Genomic DNA, 22,049 nt, shown 5'->3' with positions numbered 1-22,049 from the left:
GGTATTATTCACACAATCCCAAAACATCTGTTCTCTGGTAGACTGCCCAGCATCCTCTATTATGGGGAATCTTCTGGGGTTCCATAAATACATCCAATACAGCACCTTGCATAGCAGAAGGACACACAAGCATTGACAGATGGGAAAAGGGAATGAAAGGTCTAAGGAGGCAAAGGAAAAAACCATGCTCTATCTGTCCTGTTGAGACAGCAAACAAATGAGGGCACACTTTGCACATCACTTTGGGAAAGTTGTCAACTTCAGTGAGGGCAGCGCCATACTATACCTGAAGAGACTACTGTATATATTTATATAATAAGTTTCTTTTCACTTGCCTGGAAGTTAATTTGGGGCAGGAAATAAACAAACAAAAATAAAACACTAAAAAAAGTCCCTAACGAAAGATTTCAATTGGTTAACAGTTAACTCTAACAAAAAATAAAATTTATTGGTGATTTAATAGCAACTACAAACCTATTAAAATATAATGCTTTCCTGCTAGGTTGTAAATAGGCAATATCAAAAAGGTAAAGATAATTTTCTAGAGTTCAGTGACTTTCTATTTAGTATCATATACCGTGTTTCCCCAAAAATAAGACCTAGCTATACCATCAGCTCTTTTGGAGCAAAAATTAACATAAGACCCAGTCTTATTTTAATATAATATAAGACCCAGTTTTATTTTAATATAATATAAGACCCAGTACAATATAATAAATATAATATCATATAATATAATACTGGGTCTTACATTAATTTTTGCCCCAAAAGACACATTAGAGCTGATGGTCGGGCTAGGTCTTATTTTCAGGGAAACACGGCATAATAGAGAACAGTGTGGATAAGCAAAATACAAACAACAATATTATCTTTAATCAATTTGCTTTCATTTTCCCTAACAAATGCACTATGTGAGAAATATAGAGCTGTGTCTCCCTGAGGGAATTTAAAAAAAAAAAGACAAATGACAAGAGAACTCTTCCTTGAAATGGGTAATTAGGAGAAAAACATCTCTAAAACAGCAAAGCAGGGCGGTCGGATGGCTCGGTTGGTTGGTTGGTTAGAGCACGAGCTGCAGACAATAGATTTGCCGGTTCAATTCCCCAACAGGAAGGTGGGCTGCGCCCCCTGTGACTAAAGATTGAAAATGGCAACTGGGCGTGGAGCTGGATTGCGCCCTCCACAACTAGATTGAAGGACAATAACTTGGAGCTGATGGGCCCTGGAGAAGCACACTGTTCCCCAATATTACCCAGTAAAATAAAAAATAAAAAAAATTCACTGAAAAAAACAAAACAAAAACAGAAACAAAACACTACGAAGCAAGGCAACTGTAGCTTATTGATTCCTACTACAAGTTGTGTAATACAGAAAAGATGAGCTATTACTTACAGCAATACACTGTATAATACATCTTGGAAAAATTATTAATTATGAAAAATTCATTAAATTTTGTTTGTTTTTTTCAAAAGTTACATGATTTAGGGACTGAAATAGGGAGGGGAGGAGAGTAGGGGGAATGTGAAAGATCTGTGCTAATCCCTTACCATGTTTTCAGTGCTGTAGCCATACTGTTGGCTCTCCTGGGAATACATACTCATCACGGATCTTGCTTCTTGAGGCTCAGATGGTTCACTGTCATGTAACCATTGGGTGCCAAAGTAAAGTTCCTTCCTGGATGGAACAGGAGTGGCCTCTTGAATGTGCGATGAGGGATACAGCTCCCTGGACTGAAAACAATCTTGATACAGCTCATATTCTTCATCAACAAGCATTTCTCTTTCTTCACCCATTTCCTGCAACCTTGGAGTCAGAAATTCATGCATTTCCCAGGCCTCCTTGCTGTTGTCTGTCTCTTTTTGTTGGGACTGGAAAGACTTTCCCAAATTTAGAAATGGTTCGTCTACAAGTTCTTCTTTAAAATAGGGTTCATCTCTAAATTCCTGTAAAAAAAAAAAAAGTTGCATAAGATTTTAAACTACACCTGTCCTAAAGCTGTACTCTACACATTATCTAAAAATTTAACCCCTGACATAACTACCATTACTTTATTCCACGCCAATGCATGGTTAACATGAACAGCTCTCCATCACAAATGAGGAGAAATACATGTTCACTACCACACAACCCTCAGCCCAGGAAAGGGACACACAATAAAATAAGAAGCAGAAACCTGCCCTTGGCAAGGTGAATGAGTATTCTAACAGGTTCATTACACATTAACCACCTGAAAATTCTCAGTAAGAAATGGGAATTTTGTTAAACTGCTACACTGAATATTTAACTCATGAATCTCTCCATAAATACAGATATACTTCATACTATTATTTCAGAAAGCAAAGAATTGAAAGGTGAGGATTTTCAAATTTACGTAACTCAGAAATTATGGCTATTCTCATGTTCAAAAAGCATTCTCTATAAACTAACGATACGAGGAATATGTCTCAGTTACTTTGAGTATGACTATTTCATAACATATCATATCACAGAAATATATTTTTATCTGCATTGAAATATATGACAAAAAAGAATGAACACAGTATGCTTTTCAATTGATTTAAATTAATTTATATTTCACTAATTAGAAGATCAAGTGCATACAACTGAAGCTAAATAGTCATAGACGTGCAGGAACTTTGTTGAGTTCCTAGATAATAGCTGAGGATTATATGGCTCTGCCAACCCTTTGACCTAACTCTTAGGGACCTCAGAGTGCTGGGCACAGTAAGGCCCAACTCCTTTTAAGGGATCAACGACACTTCCTACTTTAAGTTCTATTTATTAAGTATTACTAAGTGTAAATTTCTGAAATGAATTTACTGCTTCCCATTGCTTCCTCACTTGCAGCTAAACTTCGTTGTGGAGAAGCTTTTAAATTAATACAGTATATCAAATACTGCAACCCAGTTATTTAAATTCTAAAAAAAAATTTCGTTTAGAGAGTTTATTTGAACATGTCATGTGGTTATGAAGATTTAACCAAAAAAAAGTCAACACTTAAAATATAATGGATATTATAGGGCTATGAATCAGCTTGAGACAGTCAACAAATTATGCAAAGAATATCAAAAGACAGTTGTTATCAAGTAAAGCAAAAACAAACTCTAACTGCAAAGAGCAAAACAAGCACAATTCATTTTAAAAATAGAAAAGGAAATGCTTCAAAATATACTTTCTAAAATTAAAACATAAAGTAGGATTGGACTAAACATATAACTCTTCTTTAGAAAGTATTCAGTAAGTTATTTTGCATAGCTGTTTTCTACAGTATTTTAAATGCAGGTCTATTTTCAAAAATATGTTCTACCCTCAAAATTTTAAGAATATATCAGTATAAAGAAAGTATGTTTGTTTGAAAATGTCTTACACTTGTCCTATGTCATTTATGGAGGCAATGTGATATAAGAGGAAAAAGATTTCAGTTTAAAAATAAATAAATAAAGATGGGGAGTTATTATTTAAATCGTACGTATTTAGCTAACGGAGTGGGAACAAGCTTTTGTCTTCTTTATAGAACCTTTAGCTCAAAGCAAACCATTCAAATGGGAAATAAATTTACTAAATACCTTAGGTGCTTCAAGTATTAAAGACGAATTTATATCATGAATTGCTCCTGAACTTTCACTCTTGTCTTCATTAGTATTTGAATGTAAAATATAATAATTTTCTTCTTCTTTATCCTCTTCCTGAAAATAGAAGCATTTTTATGTTTTTAGCACAATTGAAGATATGCTTTTGTCAACCATGAAGCTATTATATCTTTTTACTGAATTATAACTGACATATAACATTAGTTTTAGGCGTAATTATTTGATATGTGTATATATTGCTAAATGATACCCACAATAAATTTAGTTAATATTGGCAACTTTCAAGTATACAATACAGTATTGTTGACTAAAGTCACCATGCTATACATTATATCCTCAAGACTTACTTATCTTACAACAGAAAGTTTGTACCTTTTGACCACCTTTATCCGTTTCCCCCACCCCCATCCCTCTGGCAACCACAGAAATACTTTTATAGTCAAGAAAATGCCTTAGTTTCAAACACTCTTCAGATTAATTCTTATTTTTCCATTAAGTGCAAGTACATAATAAAATGCATGCACATTGTTTTATTAGAACAAAATTTTCTTTAATAATTAAAAAGAAAGCCATATTCAGGTCAAAGCTTCTCAAACTTTTTATTGTTTTTACACATTCCTTAAAAAAAAGAAAATCACTTTCCCAGGAATAGAAATAATTATTAAGAAATCAAGATTTATTTTACATTTATATAAAAATAATAGCAAACAGGCCCAGGTTCAAGCACTTTAAATATATCATGGACATAGGTTAAAGTACTTTGAATATATCAATTCATTTAATATACAGTGGTACCTCAGTTTTCAAACGTCTCTGTTGACAAACATTTCGGTTTACAAACGCCGTAAATTTTATGGATCTATGGTATCATTAGATAGTAAAATTCATGCTAGATTTGCAGTTTTAGGGGTTGATTTTAAAGGTCTGAAACAGATTAATCCATTTTGCATTATTTTCTATGGGGAAACCACACCTGTTTTCAAACATTTCAGAACTCGAACGGTCTTCCGGAATAGATTACATTAGAAAACTGAGGTTCCACTGTATTTACTAATATATTAATATATACTCTTAAGAAGTAGGTGCTCTTATTAACTCCAGTTTATAGAGGAATAAAAGGGACATAGTAATTTGCCCAAGGTTACTTAACTAGTCAGTTACACACCCAAAATGTGAACACTGGCTGTCTGACTCCAGAGCCTGTGACCTCAGCTACCATGCCGTGCAATCCCCACCTTGTAGATGAGTAAGTGGGAGCTGGTGAGGTTAAATAACTGGCCAAAGGTCACACAGCATTGCCAATCACAGTACTAAGCAAAAACACACAGCTGTCTAACTCAAGAACTCCATTGCTAGCTCTGTTCTGTTAGTTCTGAAGATACAATGCAGTTTCTAAAGTCAGTTCATTCTTTTTTTGGATCTGGTCCACCTGAGGTGACTTGGTAGAAAATAGAAGGTAAGTCACATCTATGGTTAACATGAAAATTATTATATATATAATATGTATCTATATGAGACTACAATACAAAATTCTGTAATACCTCTGTATGATGTAGATAATACATATATCTACATGATACAAGACTTAATAAAAAACTATTTTGTTTTCTGCTATATATTCATAGTCTTTCTGTCCCAACCTGACTTCGGACCATCTTATTTAACTCTAATGCCACTTCTGCTGAGGAATGAGTAAATGCTCAGTAAATATTAGGTGATTAGATAAGTGGCCACCAACTGAACCATGAGAGAGAGAGAGAGAGAAAGGCAGAGACCTTGGAGAAGATCTATGCATCATTATTTACAGCGCAGAAGGAGACAGTTTTGCTAGAAGAATCCAGATGTTAAGTAAGGAATTACTTAGTGGTAATTCCACTAAGAATTTTTTTGTTTAAGTCTTGAAAGTGACCTTTCTCTCACCCCTTTACTGGCCTCCCCGTCCCAAGTATCCTGACAGCTTTCCACTCACTGAGGGAAGCCCAGCAAAGGGAAGCCTCACAATGATCACATTCTAAAACCTGCTAAGAGCGAGGCTTCAAGGTCCTCAGGTTTCTGCAGCTCTACTCCTTGCCAGAAATAGCACAGGAATCCACACCCAGTTGGTACTAAGTTCCGTGTTTTTATACTGGCTGAGACTTTCTTAAATTGCTTCAAAGTAAAATCGTGCTGTTGGAACTCCTACAGACCATAAATAGTTTGTGATTTCCTCTGGCAGTCCAAACAATCAGGCAAATCATCATCAGAGAAAATCTAGACAAAGTATCTGCCACAATCCAAAACCCCAAGAAGATGAGGTCGCCATAAAAATATAAAGTATTCCCCTCCTTAATTTGTCCAAAAATCAAACTGAGCATCTTGTGTTATATATTAGCCATGGCAATACCCACACACCAAAAACACAATGTAAAGTGAAGAACTTGAGGGAGCTAAGTGCTATATTCCATTTTGAACATTTAAATTGTCTAAGAAGTATAATATACAGGCGTCTTTATATGTACTGCATAAAGAATAAAAAAGTAATACATGAAGGTCATGCTGAAGTTCCCCAATGCAAAAATACTGTATTTAATACACGACTCTAGTTATATGCCAAAAGAATGTATACACATTTTAAGAAAGGAAAAAACTATTAAAATTGTAATACTCAATATATATCGATAACCAAAGATGAATACAAGTCACGTTTGACTTCTGCAATTACAAGAGGTGCTCAAAGTGGTTACCATCAGCGTCCAGACACTTCTGATTATGGCGAACTACTGTTTGTGCAACGTTGATCAAAGTGTCCACTTGAATACATATTTTTGGCACCCCCAGTATATATATATCTAATATATTTCATAGAATAAAAGAATTTTAGAGTTCAGAAAGATCTTAGGAACTCTCTAGTATTGTTCAGCCTTTTCAGAAATGAAAAAACAGACTCGTAGAAGATGTGGTGTATCTATGATCAAATTACAAGTACAATGTTTCTCAAAGTGCAAAATTCTGCATTAGAATTACATAGGTGACTCACTGAAGGTGAAGATTCCTGAACAGCACATCAGAATTCCTATATCAGAATCTCTGAGAGTAAAACCTGGTAAATTGCATTTTAACCAGCTCCCAGGTGATTCTTAGGTATACCACATATCTTTGAGTTTGAAACCCCCGGGGCTAACTCACAGCAAAGTTAGCAACAGAGCCCAGATTTTGTGAAGTCCAATCCAACACTCTACTATAACCATACTTTCTGTTTCAGACATGCTGCATGCAAACTATACTAGTGACAACAAATTAAAACAGGAATATACAGCATTGTGGCTAAGAGCACTGGGTCGAAAGCCACTCTGCTGAGTTTATATTCCAACTCTGCCCCTTACTAGTTATATCACCTTGGACAAGTTACTCAACTGTCTGTGTCTTGACTGACTCATCTGTGATAAGGGTAATAAGAGAACAACCTCTTAAAGTTCTATGAGGATGAAATTAGTTAATATATGTAAAAGGCTTAAAATACTGACTGACATATAGTAAGCACTTAAAAATACCTTATTGCTTTAATGCTGCTTGAAAATTATCAAGTATTTTTTTGTATTTGGGGAACCTCAACAGAACCATAACTGTAATGTGGCCATCAATCATAAATGGGAATCTGACCCAGTACATGAGATTAAGCAATAAAATGACTTCAAGATGGCTGGACCATTCAGGAGTTCAGATAGTAGGGTTACAAGGCACTCTGATGGTCAGAACACCATATTAAAATCTCATTGCCATATAGTTAAAATGATATGGTTAATTGGATTTCAATTTGTCCTGCCAGCTCAACATCATTCCCAAATGAAAGTTAAAATACATACACTTATTTTAATTCACATCACAAGGAATGTGATGAGACCTCAGTCGGTCTCATCTCTGTGCTAAGTAGTAGTAGGACTAGTAATGTTAGCCGTTAGCCTTCAGGACTAATGTGCTAAGCACTTAATGAGTATCATCTTTAATTCTCCCAAACCATATGAGATAGACAGTATTTTTTCTGATTCTGCAAGTCAAGGACATTAAGAAACTTGCACAGGATACATATAGATAGAGCAGTAGAACAGGGATTCGAGGCCAGGTGTATATTTCTCCAAAATCCATGTTCTTAACTCTTACACTATCACTTCCTATAGTAACAAAATTCAACACTTACCCCCAAAGGCTTACAGATGCCAAGGCGTACAGTGCCTGGTGGCACAGCTTTCAACACTTCCACAGCTTCAGCAAGGGCAATGTTGTCCAAACAGTGTTCATTGACTGAAACCAGGCGGTCTCCTGGTAATAGTTCTCCGCTTCTTTCTGCAACACCATCTGCCACCAGGGAACGAATCACAATCACTGACCTTGTGGGGTCTAAGGGGTCCTAAGGAGCAAACAAAGACGAAAGATGAGTCAGTTCCTTGAAAACAAATCTACAGACTTAAGACAATTTATGTTTACTCATGAATCTTATTTGACTATATACTTCATGAGTATGGCATTCTGGTGATAGTCTTCCAAAGAGGACGAAGTCTATTAAAATACCACTCTAAACATTTACACAGATATCAGCTTGTGTGAAGGTGAAGACATAAGCTTAACAATTTCAACTGTGTGTATGAATGCTCAATATATACAGATTTCTTTTTTAAACGTTCGATGACTGATATTTTGTTGGACTACAAGAGGTCTAGGGACAAGTAGGGAAGAGTCTCTGACATCCTCAAGCATAGTCATATTATGGACCAAAGATAAGCCTATCTGTTATTGCTCTTGGGAGATAGGTAGGCTTCAAGAGAAGTGTACTATGGAAAATGATACTCCATTCGTAGGCATTGCACCAGTGGTAGAATCCTGCTAAATCACTTCAGTTCAAAAAAAGACATGGAAACCATGGACTGACTATTCCACTGCAATTATAAAGTATGTTTAAAAATAGCACAACCTAAAATTATGACATCGTATAGGTATGCCTAGGTGAGAACTATTCACACACAGAAATACAAAGAAATACGAGATCAAACCAAGCAATGTGCAAATATATTTCATCCATCAGGAGAATGACATCTGTCTTTTCATTAAGCACTGAAGATAACAATAACATTGTATAAATACATTTGGTTAATAAAGACCAATTTATAACCCCACTGTTATTTTTTATTTTATTCAACAAGCACTGATATATGGCACTTACTATGTATGTGTCAGGCTCTATTCTAAGTGCTTGACAATCATTAATTCAACTTATCCTTACAACAAACTCCAGGATGTGGGTAGATTTATTGCCTGTATTTTATGAGGAAATTGAGGGTCAGAAAGTTAAGGAAACTTGCCAAGATCACCTAGCTGGTAAGTGGCAGAGCCAGGATTCAAACTCACAGAGTCTGGCTCCCAAACCCTTACTTTTGGCCCCCATTTCTCGGCCACTTGCTCTGACTATAATGATAGAAGAAATTGGAAATAAAGAGTTGTAAATGCAAAGACATATTCACATGGAAATCCTATTGTTGAGTAGAATCTCTATATTTGTCCTAATGATAGAGGTATATGGTACTATCACCAAGCCTCAAACTTAGTAAGGGAGAGAAAAAAACAATCCCAATCATAACAGCATTTGCTCTGGTTTGTCTATTTCACTCCTATCGTTTCAACACACACAGATTGTTCCATAAAGGCAAGATGTAGTAACACGAAATTCTACCATTGTTAGTTTCTATTAAACACTTCCTGAGAAAGCAGAAGAGAAGCTGACACATTTTTGTGTTAGAATTACAGACTTTGGAATTAGCAAAGTCATAATCTGCCAAGTGCCAGGCTGTGTCTATTTGAGGTAGCTGACAGTTTTTTGTGTTTTTTTTCAAACTTTTCTGATCCAGTTTCCTATACCTCTGTGTTTCAGACATAAAGGTTCATTTTCAAGGACTACATGGAATTTTAACCAAATATGCCATATTTAAGTCAATAAAAGGGTACCCACCTAATTCCTTGAAAAATGCTTTCAAACATCTTATCTTACTTTCCTTAACTAACCTTGCTTTTCCACCCTCAAATCAAGAAATTATCGGCAAATTTCTAACATGCTCTGATGTGTAACACCACAGATTTATGAAGAGGACTGAACGTAAGGACAGTCATGGGAACTCATTAATAAAGTACATCGTGTTAAACTACAATTACACCGATATTTTCAAGTAGAGGGAGCTATTGCATAGGAAGAAAACAGAGAAGAACCAAAAATACATAATAATAATAATACAGTGGTATATCAGCAGGCAATCAGTGCAGTAATATAAAAGAGCTGTCTATTTTGTCACCAGCAACCATGAATCACCACACACTTTTCATTCTGAAATATGAAACCATTAGATTTTAAGTTTGACACACTAATAAATAAGCTGTACAATTATGTCCTTCATTTAGGATGTCAGTTTTTGATGGAAGGCTTTTTTATTGGAGGGGAAGGGAAACTACATAATAGCTTATTCCCCTCATGCAATGCACAGAAAGCAGCCAGCATTACTTCATATTAATAATTACTAAACTTTCTGAGAGAAAATTGGAACAGTAAAATATACCAAAAGCAAATAAATGATTTCACGAGGTTGGTGTGAGCAATCTCTGTCGTGTCATATAACATCGAATCAAAAAGTACTATTTTTAACCCGGATAAATAGGTGCACTGGTTTTCAAAATCAACCGGTTGCAATGATAATTAGAAACATTTCAAAAGAAGATTAGCCAGGAAATAAAGGAAATAGAAAGATTAATAGATTTCCCTTATTATAGAAAAGGCACGGTGAGCACTTACTTACACAGCCTTCTTTAGACCTCAAACTAGTACCAGGTGTGCTTCCTTACTAAAATGTATTCAGGCTTAGCTCTCCAGTTATTCTAAACACTAAATCTCTAAATCTAATCTACCACCACGTTTCCTGGGAAAGAGAACACAACGGCAGCTTCTTTGTCACTTAAAAAAAAAAAAAGACAAACCACCCACTTCTGAAGATGCCCCATTATGTATAATCACTACTTCATTTTCTATGATGACTTTCCTGACTGTGTGATTTCCCACGAAGCTGAATGAAGTTGCTTTAATGAGTAACAGTCATTTCCTTTCATGGTCATCGCATGTAGCAGCCACCCTATGGAAAATCAGCAGCTGCTACTGCCTACTGGGGTGTCTACTATTCTTGAGGCTTTGGTACATAAAAAAATGCTAAAAAAACAAACTCCAGCCAGATTCAGGCTGCTTCTCATCAGAAAAGTCTGTTCTCTGAGAATATAGTCCATAATATCATACCCATGTTATAGCAAACAAAATGTTATAAAGATATTTCTTGTGACCTCTATCCAACTCCTAGACCCCATGGAGGTTTTTAAAGTCCCCATCAGTTTTTATCATCTTTTAATATAATTTTAAAATCTCTAATTTTTCTTGTTTTGGTAAACAACACTGCAAGGAACACTGTATTCAAGAATCAAGGTGTTTTAGATTAAACAGCCAATAGAGGGCACTAAAGACCAATCACAAAACACAAGAACCATCCCATCATCTTTTCTATGCAAACCATTCCCTTCCGAAGGATGTTTCTTCTTTATTCAAAACCCTTACATTATTATACATGTTCTAACAGTATCCCATATGTTTGCTTCAACCCAACCATTTATGAAAGTTGTTCCCTACAGTTCTTAAAAATATTATCAAACTCCTACAATCAATGAAGAACAGCTAAGTTGCATCAGAATACTATACAAGAAAACAGGCGCTCAGACCTGAATTCTCCTCACTACTTAGCTGTAAAATTCTGAGGAAACCCACCTAACTGGTCTGTCTCACAACTGAATAAAATCACCATACTTGCCTGAAAATAAGTGCATATAAGGATTTTGGAGGTCTCTCAAAGTGATGCTAATGTTTGATATTTACTACCGTGTTTCCCCAAAAATAAGACCTTAGCAGGATAATCAGCTCTAATGTGTCTTTTGGAGCAAAAATTAATATAAGACCTAGTATTATTTTACCATAAGACTGGGTATAATATAATATAATATAATATAATATAATATAATATAATACTGGGTCTTACATTAATTTTTGCTCCAAAAGATGCATTAGAGCTGATTGTCTGGCTAGGTCTTATTTTCAGGGAAACACGGTATAAACACAGGATGTGTCAGTGCTGGGGGAAATGTAAGTTGACAAACAGACTCATCTCCTCCCATAGTCCCTGAGTGGCATTCCCGCAGATCTCAGCATTCACTTACTCTCCTTCACCCCTACATGGAGTTGCTCACTAAGGCATGTCAATTTGATCTCTCTCTTCTATCTGATCCTGTATCCACATTTCTGCGGCCACTACCTTGAGTCAGTTTCTCATTATTTCTTGCCTGTGCAACTGCTACAGTCACCCAATAGGTCTATGTGTCTCTAATCTTAGTCTATATTCTACAGAGATAAAAGAACGATCTTTAAAAATAAAAATGTGATCACAATTCCTCCTCTGCTTAAAACACTTCCGTGACACCCACAGGCTTCAGGATAAAGTAAGTCCCAACTCTGGCAGACAAATTCCTTTGATCTGCTGTTTAGTCTCGGCTCCTCTTGCTCTCCCAACATGTACCACTGCCCACTCCCATTTGCCCCACACATTGTCCCAACAATACAGACCTATTGAAATGCAGGGACTGTGAAAGGCTTTGAATGCGTTGTGACATCCTATACAGTGTTTCCCTGAAAATAAGACCAGGTCTTAAGTTGTGCTCCAAAAGACACGTTAGGGCTTATGTTCAGGGGATGTCATCCTGAAAAAATCTGCTAGGGCTTATTTTCCGGTTAGGTCTTATTTTCGGGGGAAACACAGTAAACCAGTCCATCTGCCAGGAATGTTCTCCCGGCCCCACTGCCACTCATGTACATCTCTGCCACAAGACCAGCTCAAGTGTTTCCTCCAGTGAGAAGCTTTCCCTGACTCCCCGAAGATGATGCAAGCAACTCCTAATCTGTGGTATCTCTAAACCTAAAAAAGACCTTCCATTATAGCATCTGTCATAATGTATTTTCCTTACTGTCCCTGACCTCCTAGAATAAGCCAGGTGCTCCAGCGAGATGTATTCACAGTGCCTTGCATTTTCCCTATTATAACACATTTGACATCTTACTAAAATGATTTTAACCATCCTCCCTGCTGAAAACAAGCTTCATGCGAGCAAGAATATGTTTGCTCATTTGCTACTTTGTTTCCAGGGCCTATTACAGTGCCTGCCACATGGAAGGCACTGAATAGTAGTTGAAATATCAAATGACTGCATCTATTCAGTTTCTCTTTCCTCACTGGATTATAAATACACCAAAGGCATATCATCATATATGAATAACAACACAATATCAACATCAACTGGTAACACTTGGTCAGCTCTTGCCATACCAGGCGTGTCTAAGACTCTTACTGACTTGAACCCATTTAATCCTCACATCAACCTGAGGTAGGTACTGTTATTATCCCAACTTTCCAGATGAGAAAATTAAGACAGAGGAAAATTAAATAACCAAAGCACACAGCTGATAAGTGGCAGAACCAGAATTTAAACCAGTCGGTTAAGTTCCAGGTTTTATGCTCGTAGCCACTAAGTGATGCAGCTTCTCTATCTTAAGGCAAGTATTTGCTAAATGAATGAATGTTGAAAGATGGCAAGTTGTTAGAAGGTATACTGACTATCTTGCCAAAGTGTATAAAACTGAGCTCCTTAAATTTCACACTTGGGTACTAGAGGTTTCTATTTCAGTATCTAACTGATGAAAAGTTACAGAGCACAGAATGTGCAGCGAGCCTGCATGCACGGGTAAAACGTGCCTCTGTTTGCTAAATTTTCATTTACATTTACTTTCCCAAGAATGCATTCATTTGGTGAGCTAAGAACACCTTTACATGAACAGACACAAGTATGCAACTGTCATGCTTAAACCGATGGGATTCAAAGTTTCTGAAGTGTCTATAAAATGTATTATATGAATATTTGTGTACATTCTCACAGATCAAAGAGATCAGAGTTCCCATTAACTAAAGCCAACTGCAGGGGTATCACCTGGGGCGGAGAGGTGGTTCTGCTGAAATGTGGGCTCTGTCAGAGACAGATATCAACTGGAAGACGCAGAGAGCTCTACTTTAAAGGCATGAAGCAGAGAATATTAAATAAAGAGGAAACAGAGAAATGAACAAGAAGAAAAGTGGTCACATGTAATAAATTGGCAAATGCATTACCAGTGAGGCATTTTTGAAAATAAGAGGTACATGAAGCATACACGAAGGACTGTTCTGACATTCAACATTTATAGGATTTACTGTATTACTCCAGTGAGGAAAAACAAAAATCAAAGTCTAACAATTTCTTAACTATAAGGATTCAAAATAAAGAATAACTTTGGGTTCTTCTTTTAAAATCTGTTCTATAGCCAACACCCAAAATTTTAAAAACATTAAGTAATGTAATAGGAATTTAGAGACCATAGCAGGATGGCAAAGAAATATGCCATAGTTTATTTCAGATAAAAATATGTGTATAAATTACTTTACCGGGGCCGGCCCGGTGGCTCAGGCAGTTAGAGCTCCATGCTCCTAACTCCAAGGCTGCCGATTCGATTCCCACATGGGCCAGTGGGCTCTCAACCACAAGGTTGCTGGATCGACTCCTGCAAGGGATGGTGGGCTGTGCCCCCTGCAACTAGAAAACAGCAACTGGACCTGGAGCTGAGCTGCACCCTCCACAACTAAGACTGAAAGGACAACAACTTGAAGCTGAACGGCACCCTCCACAACTAAGATTGAAAGGACAACAACTTGACTTGGAAAAAAGGCCTGGAAGTACACACAAGTCCAGTTCCCCTTCCCCAATAAAATCTTTTAAAAAATAAAAAAATAAAAATAAAATAAAAAAATTACTTTACCTTTGATAATTTTGACACTGACTGTCAATTGAGTATATTCAAATGTAAACTTGGCCTACAGTAAACTCATGAGAGGAAATACGGTTAATTCTTATGTCTTAAGTCTGAATTCTATGTCATTAAAATTCTGTGCTGTTGTGCAGCTCGAAATATTTGCTCTTCTACATTACAGAATTCCTTCACTAAGATGGAATGATTCCAAGAAATAACTAGAAAAACAACTTCAAACAACTATGAAATAGTGAGTACTCTACAAATGAAGAGATCTCTTAACCAGTGAATTCAACGTTGGTGCACATTATTATACAATTAGACCAGTGAGCGCCATTCCACAAATGTTTATTCATGTAAATGTGAGGAAGTACTACGTTTCAAAGATAATTTTAAAGAAACTACATGTATTAATTTCTGGATAACATGAGGTAGCTAACTATGTAATATTTGATAAGGGAATTGTCCCAACTCAATAAAGGTCAACTAAGAGAAAAATATGAAAGCAGACAGTGGCCAAATATTCGATTCTTAAAGAGTATACTCTTAAATGTGGCCATTATTATTATTTTAACTAAAAAGTATTAAGATAAAATCTAAATTAACAGCTAAGCACATTTCCAAAATAAGATCACAAGGAAGTTACTAAAATGGAGAACAGAGAAAGAAACCACTAAGTTTAAAAGGGAGACAGCTAACTATTTCATCCTGGAAGGAGACAGAAGAAGGAACTGGGTACAAAGAAAGGCAAAGGAAAGGTTCCTATACAGAGTACATCTTAAGGAAAAAACAGTGATCTTCAGATACTCTGATGTACAGCTGGCATGAATTAAAATTTCCATTGTTAGCAAAGTCCGTCAGGAAACAGGAATCCAAAAAAAAAAAAAAATTTTTAAGGGAAAATATACATGAGAGAGAGAGAGAGAAACAAGGAAGACAGATATCCATTCCGCCAGTAGTAGGATGGGTGTGGATAAGAAGTCAAGGGACAAGTTTTGAGTCCCAGCTTGGTGCCAGCTTGGCTGTGCAGTCTCACAAGTTCTTCATATCTGAGTCAGTTTCCTCAATTGTAAAATGAGACAGTTGGATACATGACAGTTACAATCCATTCCACCAACTCCAAAATCCTATAACTAAATTTGACAGAACATCTTGAGTCAAATTTGTCATTAATTTCTACCAAAACATTCACAAAACCACTATAAAAAGTAAAGAATGATGGAAGTTAATTGAAAACACAGCAGCAGCAATGAAGATGTATGCTATGGTCACAAATATGGTATAATTTTAGTTAGTGGTATCTTTTAAGAACTCATAAAAAAGCCACTGACTACACAAGATCTAATTTCTTGGATATTCTACAATTAAAACAAAAGATACAACAAAATATATATGGCATGTGCCCTTTTTTATAAAATACGTCTTAAAACAACTTTTTTTTCTTCTTTTGCCATTTTTACATAGTTACAAAAGACATGTCAGGAACTATTAGCGAATTAAAATCACTAGAATAGTTCTGGAGTAAGATAGTGGGATGTAATGAATTAATTATACTAAAACAGCTTTTTCTGATTTGACCAACAAGCTAAGCGTTTACTTTTAGGAAAGAGAAATAAATGTATTCATAGTGAATGCAAAGCAATAACACTGATTCTAATGAATAATGAGCAAGCTATGTTATCAGAATCTAACCCCATTTTTAACTATTTTATAATATAGCCAAGTATTACACTAATCATACCAATTACCACAACACCATCATGTTCAAAGTAAGTACCCACAAAATACATTCAGTGCACTCAAGATAGATTAAACTGATATGGTTCCTGGCTCTTTGTGTCTTATTACTTCCTAAATACTATTAGGCACTAAGAATAGATTTTTCCACTCATCACACATAGAATTAAATAGTCCCTGAGCAGTAGAGTAAGCACAGTATGAAAGGCAATTAAAAGTGCAATGCAAGAGAAGTGGACAGAGAATCTTGCTAAAAGACGAAAATATATGCTAAAAGGGGGGAAAAAAAAACAAAAAACATAAACTTGCACATAATTTTATTCTGTAGAGCTTGGTATTTTAAAAGCCTATTTTAATAATAATAAAGCACAATAATAATCAAAATGATTCAAGCAAAGTCTCATGGAACTCACTTCTTGAAGACTATTGCTTTCTCTTGTCGCCTTCTACTCTCCTATTAGATACTTTCCTTGGATATTAAATATGTTCCTTGGATGTTTCAGCTCTTGAAAAATTTGTGTTGTGGTGTAATTGTTTACATGTTTACCACTGACTCCTGGCCCAGGACTTTTGTTGATTTTCAGGAACACAAACCAAACCAAACCATCATCTGGATGAAACGGCTGGGGTTCCACCAGGCAGGCAGTAGTACTCAAGCACAAAGTGACACCCTCTATTAAAATTACATTCGTTGAAAGGTGAATATACTTAATAGCACCAAACTGTACACTTAAAAATGGCTGCAATGGTAAATTTTATGTTAGATGTATTTTACCAAAAAACTTTTAAGTAGAAAATAAATTTGTGAATAAGAAATACCCCCAATACCTTCTAGGAGAAAAAAAAAAAAAACAACTACATTAGTTGAAAGTTATTATGCTGCAGAGAAAGTATTGACACAAAACTTTTTAAGGTTTTTTAATATTAGTTTTGGAATTCATTCAAATTTTCTAAACAAGTCACTCTCAACTTAAACACTTACAAATACTAGCTGAGTGATATTGCTCAAGTTGTTTAATCTGAGACTCAGGTTTCTCATTTGTAAGTAGAAATAAAAGTACAGATTTCATAGAGTTGTTAAAAGCCTTCAATGAGATAAGGCATACAAAGAGTTTAATAAGCCTATGGTAATCACTTCATAAGGGCTGTTACATAGTATTATCATTACTACGAAGATGATGATGGAAAAGAAAGTAGGATAAATGCATTTGAGGAGTTAACATTTACCATCTCATTTACTGCCTTCTGAATTCAACTGAGCATGTGTGGTTTAGACCAGCAGTGCTATCAATTGCTAAACCATTCATGATGTTACACTTACATATTTAAGACATGAAAACAAAGGGTTAACCCTTTACTCCAGATATGCTGACCTCTGCACCTGAAGAGACGCTCAGAACAGCAATGATGTCCTCAGTCCTCACTCTCCCTGAAAGCTGACACTGAAACATGGGAGCCACCTCTAGGTTGGGAGGCTCTCTGATAACCAGTGCCGCCACATTAAGGACCCAGGATGCCCTTCCTTCTTTAGAAAAGATACTGCAATTTATTTTTTTTAATCCTTGAAAGTGCAACCAACACTCTGTGATACGTAGCATACAACATGTGAAATAAAACTTTGCCAACTTTGAAACTGCACAGGAAAAAGGCCCAGGAGTCCTGCTGGGAAATCTAGGTAAAACAAACACAGTTTCTACTGTCTGGTGGTGAAGAAGCCATCAGTCTCTAAAGAGCTTTGTCTAGGTGGGAGGAGTAAAGGCAAAGGACCATAGGATTCAGGAATACTCCGGAAGCAAATCTTTTGAAACTGTAATAAGTATGTCTCTCAGGAAACACAATTGAAATTGTTTACCATCTTTCACTTGAGCCATAATTATGAAGAATCAGAGTTGTTTCATGTCTAAGGACTGTATTTTCACACTACTAGACCACAGACTTAGCAACCCAGCTCCACTATTAACTAATTGGGTGATTCTGAGCAAATTCCTTAACCTCTTGTCATCAGTTTCCTCATCCATAAAATGAGGATGATTATAGGATCTACCTCATGGGGTTGCCTAGATGATTAAATCAGCACGCAAATACACATATATGCATGCGCACACACACACACACACACACACACACACACACACACACACACACACTTTCAAGGATGCCTGCTGCAGAGTAAGCAATACATCATGACTGGCTATTATTACCATGTGAAATGGTAGTCATGTTTTCCAAATAAAATGTTAGAACACAAAATTCCTCAAAGGATTTTTCACTAGAAGGAATAAAATTTGGAAGTTTAAATAGATATTAAACAGTTCAGTTTACCAAAGAAAATAAAGCCATGAAATCAGGACCAAGTTATCAATTCCAGGACATTCCTGGGCCTAGAATGTCTACTACCAGTTTGTCTACAAAGCGTGCCTCAGTTCCCTGTGAGGCTTCTCTCGAGCCTAAGAAACAATCATCACAGGGTCTCTTAGTCTTCCTGTCACCATTGATAAAATCGTAACGTATTCTCTAGAGTTGTCCCCAATTCTGTTTCATTTATTCTCCACACACCAGGAGTGGGCTCCCTTCATTCACCCACTTTAACAAATGTTTATTTGTCCAATATCTCTCTACTCTCAAGTGAATTTAAAGCCCATGAGGACATGGAGTCTACTATCTATTTTGTTCACTGCTATATCCTCAGTGATGGGAACAGTGGTGCTCACTAAACATCTGTTAAATATAACATCTTTGGAGGGAAAATATCTTTTCATCTTTATATCCCTCATACTAGTTCATATTAAGTAAACAAGTTTTTAAGAAGAAAATTAATAACAGGTATAGCAAGTCTGTGCTCAGATTCTATCTTTAAAAATCTTCACCACCATCATTTTTCAGTAAACAGTAACACGTTATTTTATGCGGACAAAAGTATGGGTATTTACATAGATCTCTTATTTAGTTTTCACAACTTTACAGGCAAATACGATTTCTATGTTAGAGATTATTATTTTAGTAAATGGAGAATAAGAAGGACTGACAAGCTTGTTCAAAGTCCCAGTAGGCTGTCACTGCCAGAATGCAAATCCCAGTCCTTTCTGACTTATAAGTTAGTGCTCTTAACCATATATGTTCACAGCGGCATACTGGTGAATGCAATATCTAATTAAAATCAAATACAGAGGGGGCAGCTGAAAGGGGGGACTTGAGCCCTAGAAAATGGTGTGTAAGCATCAGGGAGTCAATTCCCTTTCAGGAATCATTATCAAATTAGGCCTTAGGTACCAGGAGGCAGCACCACTTCCTGGCCCTCACTGGGGGGAGCCTGAATCACTGCCTGGCTCCAAATGATACCCACAAACAGGGTAGAGCAGTACAAATCACCACACTATGGGAAAACAGGCTCTCAATACCTATTTGTGGATTTGAGTCACCCTTTCTGCCATAGTCTAGGAAGGGTTATGACTTCCATCTACTAGCAGGGTTTTCTGCTAGTAAAAACATCAGAATCTGACATCAGAATCAAGTAGGAACTTCCAAAACACACCTACACCTAGAGGTAGGGGAAAATTGGTGATGAAACACCTCTGGAGACTGAGTTTCTCCGTTACACCAACTCTTTTTTTTTTTTTTTAATGTTGTTCTAAAGGTAAAACAACAGACATATTTTTCAGGATTGCCTCTTTCTAGTATGAAGCAGAAACAGTCCTTAAGAAACATTAAAAGGAAAGTTACCCTATGAGAAAGCACCATCCAGCTGACACGCATTTGCTGCCTTCTCTCTCTCTATTCTCCCTCTCTCCCCATTAGACACAATGGGATTTTTTGCCAAATTCGTATTCCTGAGGAGCCATGAAATTCCCGCAAAGTTCAACATCAGGCCTGACTTAAGATCTTTGAGGCCTCCTGCTAACTTCATCCCCCTGCAGCTGCCTCGCTAAGGCAAGCTTTTGATCTGTACTATCTGGATTTCAAGCTGATATACACACAGCCTCTTTGATCTCTTATTAAGTGGCTTCTGGTGTCCTGATGCCTTTAGTCTTGCTGCAGTGAAGTTTTTGGAAGTCAGTCATCATCCTGAGCACACTACAAACTCCACACACCAGGAGTGGGCTCCCTTCATTCACCCACTTCGCAGGCTTGAAAAGCAGTCTTTAAGCCATGAGAGCATTTCCCCAGTAGCCACAATCAATCCACTCCATGAACACACTATTAAGAATTATTTTTTAAATGAAGCAGCTTAAAATGATTTAAAGGATACAGAACTTTCCCATAGAGGGAAAGGAAGCAAATCCTCTGTGAAAAAGAAATCTTCAGTCCAGTTGGCATGGCAGCTTACAGTACTTTGATGTTAATAAAAATAAATGTGGACAGGAATCAGGGATGGGCAAAGAATAGCCTTTATCAGTTCCCTTAAGTTCTGTTAAGCAAAAGTGACCTTTAAAAGCAGCTGTGTGATTTGTTTAACAGTAAGCTGTATGAGACATTTGCAAGACCACGAATACTACCATTAGTAATAGAGTGACTGTATTTTGCTTAGTACTAATATCTTAATGCTACATGGGTGAATTGGACCCAAAGAGCTCCTTAAAAAAAAAAAAAAGACAAAAGTAATAACAAAAGAGAAAAACAAAGCAAATACTGGTGGCCAGGTTATGAGATCCTTTGAGCATTAAAGTGGAACAATGTAATAAGTTGCAATATATTACTGCTCTCTGTATCTTAGATTCTGGACATAGTATTGGTTTGGATCTGACTTTTTAATATTACTACTGTGTTTCTCTGAAAATAAGACCTAGCCAGACAATCAGCTCTAATGCATCTTTTGGAGCAAAAATTAATATAAGACCTGGTCTTATTTTACTATAATATGAGACCAGGTCTTATATAATATAATATAATGTAATATAACATAATATAATACTGGGTATAATATAACATATAGTATAATATAACAAAATATAATATAATACTGGGTCTTATATTAATTTTTGCTCCAAAAGACGCATTAGAACTGATTGTCCAGCTAGGTCTTCTTTCCGCGAAACACAGTAATATGTTTTCAGTGGCCCTTGAACAACATGGGTGTGAACTGCACAGGTCCACTTATACATGGTTATTTTTCAATTAATACTGTAAATGTAGTTTCTCTTCTTTATGATTTTTGTTGATAACATTGTCTTTTCTCTAGCTTACTTTATTATAAGAGTACAGTACATCATAAATATAACATACAAAATATGTGTTAATCAACCATTTATATTATCAGTAGGGCTTCCGGTCAACAGTAGGTTATTAGTTAAGTTTTGGGGGAGTCAAAAGTTATATGTGGATTTTTGATTGTGCAGGGGTTGATGTATCTAACCTCTGTATTGTTCAAGGCTCAACTGTACTACTATATGTTAAAATTATGTCAATAACTATCATATTCTATATCCCCGGATTCTATAAACTAATCAGCATAAAGATCGGGCTTCTGTAAGTCACTGAACACTGTGTACTGATAGTAGCATTCACCCAAATTCACCCAGCATTCAACTCTGTTGGCAAAAATTAAAATCCTTAATTTCTTCCATTTTTAAACTCAATTTTCTGATAAACAAGATTAAAACCGGTAGAAGAAATAGGACTAGACTTCTGGGCACTAATATCAAAGCCTGAATATAAACAGTGTATGCCCTGTTAGCTACATTGGCCAATTATTGCCAATATAAAGTTGAAACAAAATTGAGGGTTATGTGTTGCTATCACTTAATCTGTCCATATCATGGAAAACCAATAGCAAATTTATGAATTACGCACCT

At 36.2% G+C, this 22,049-nt stretch overlaps 1 protein-coding gene across 8 annotated transcripts in view; it reads right to left on the bottom strand.

Annotated features, from left to right (window-relative positions):
• PATJ (PATJ crumbs cell polarity complex component) overlaps positions 1 to 22,049 on the bottom strand; it is a 299,829-nt gene that overhangs the window by 207,887 nt on the left and 69,893 nt on the right. For all 8 annotated transcript variants that reach the window (XM_019731220.2, XM_074334813.1, XM_074334815.1 and 5 more), the window contains 3 exons: positions 7,765 to 7,974; positions 3,567 to 3,686; positions 1,548 to 1,943 (listed from right to left, as the gene is read on the bottom strand). In XM_019731220.2, the coding sequence (XP_019586779.2) occupies positions 1,548 to 1,943; positions 3,567 to 3,686; positions 7,765 to 7,974 (726 nt within the window). The remainder of the gene's footprint in view (positions 1 to 1,547; positions 1,944 to 3,566; positions 3,687 to 7,764; positions 7,975 to 22,049) is intronic.

The sequence above is a fragment of the Rhinolophus sinicus genome, linkage group LG06 (genome assembly GCF_036562045.2).
Source record: "Rhinolophus sinicus isolate RSC01 linkage group LG06, ASM3656204v1, whole genome shotgun sequence".
Taxonomy (NCBI): Eukaryota; Metazoa; Chordata; class Mammalia; order Chiroptera; family Rhinolophidae; genus Rhinolophus; species Rhinolophus sinicus.
The sequence above is the reverse complement of the archived record's forward strand: the minus strand, read 5'-3'. Positions and strand labels throughout refer to the sequence as shown.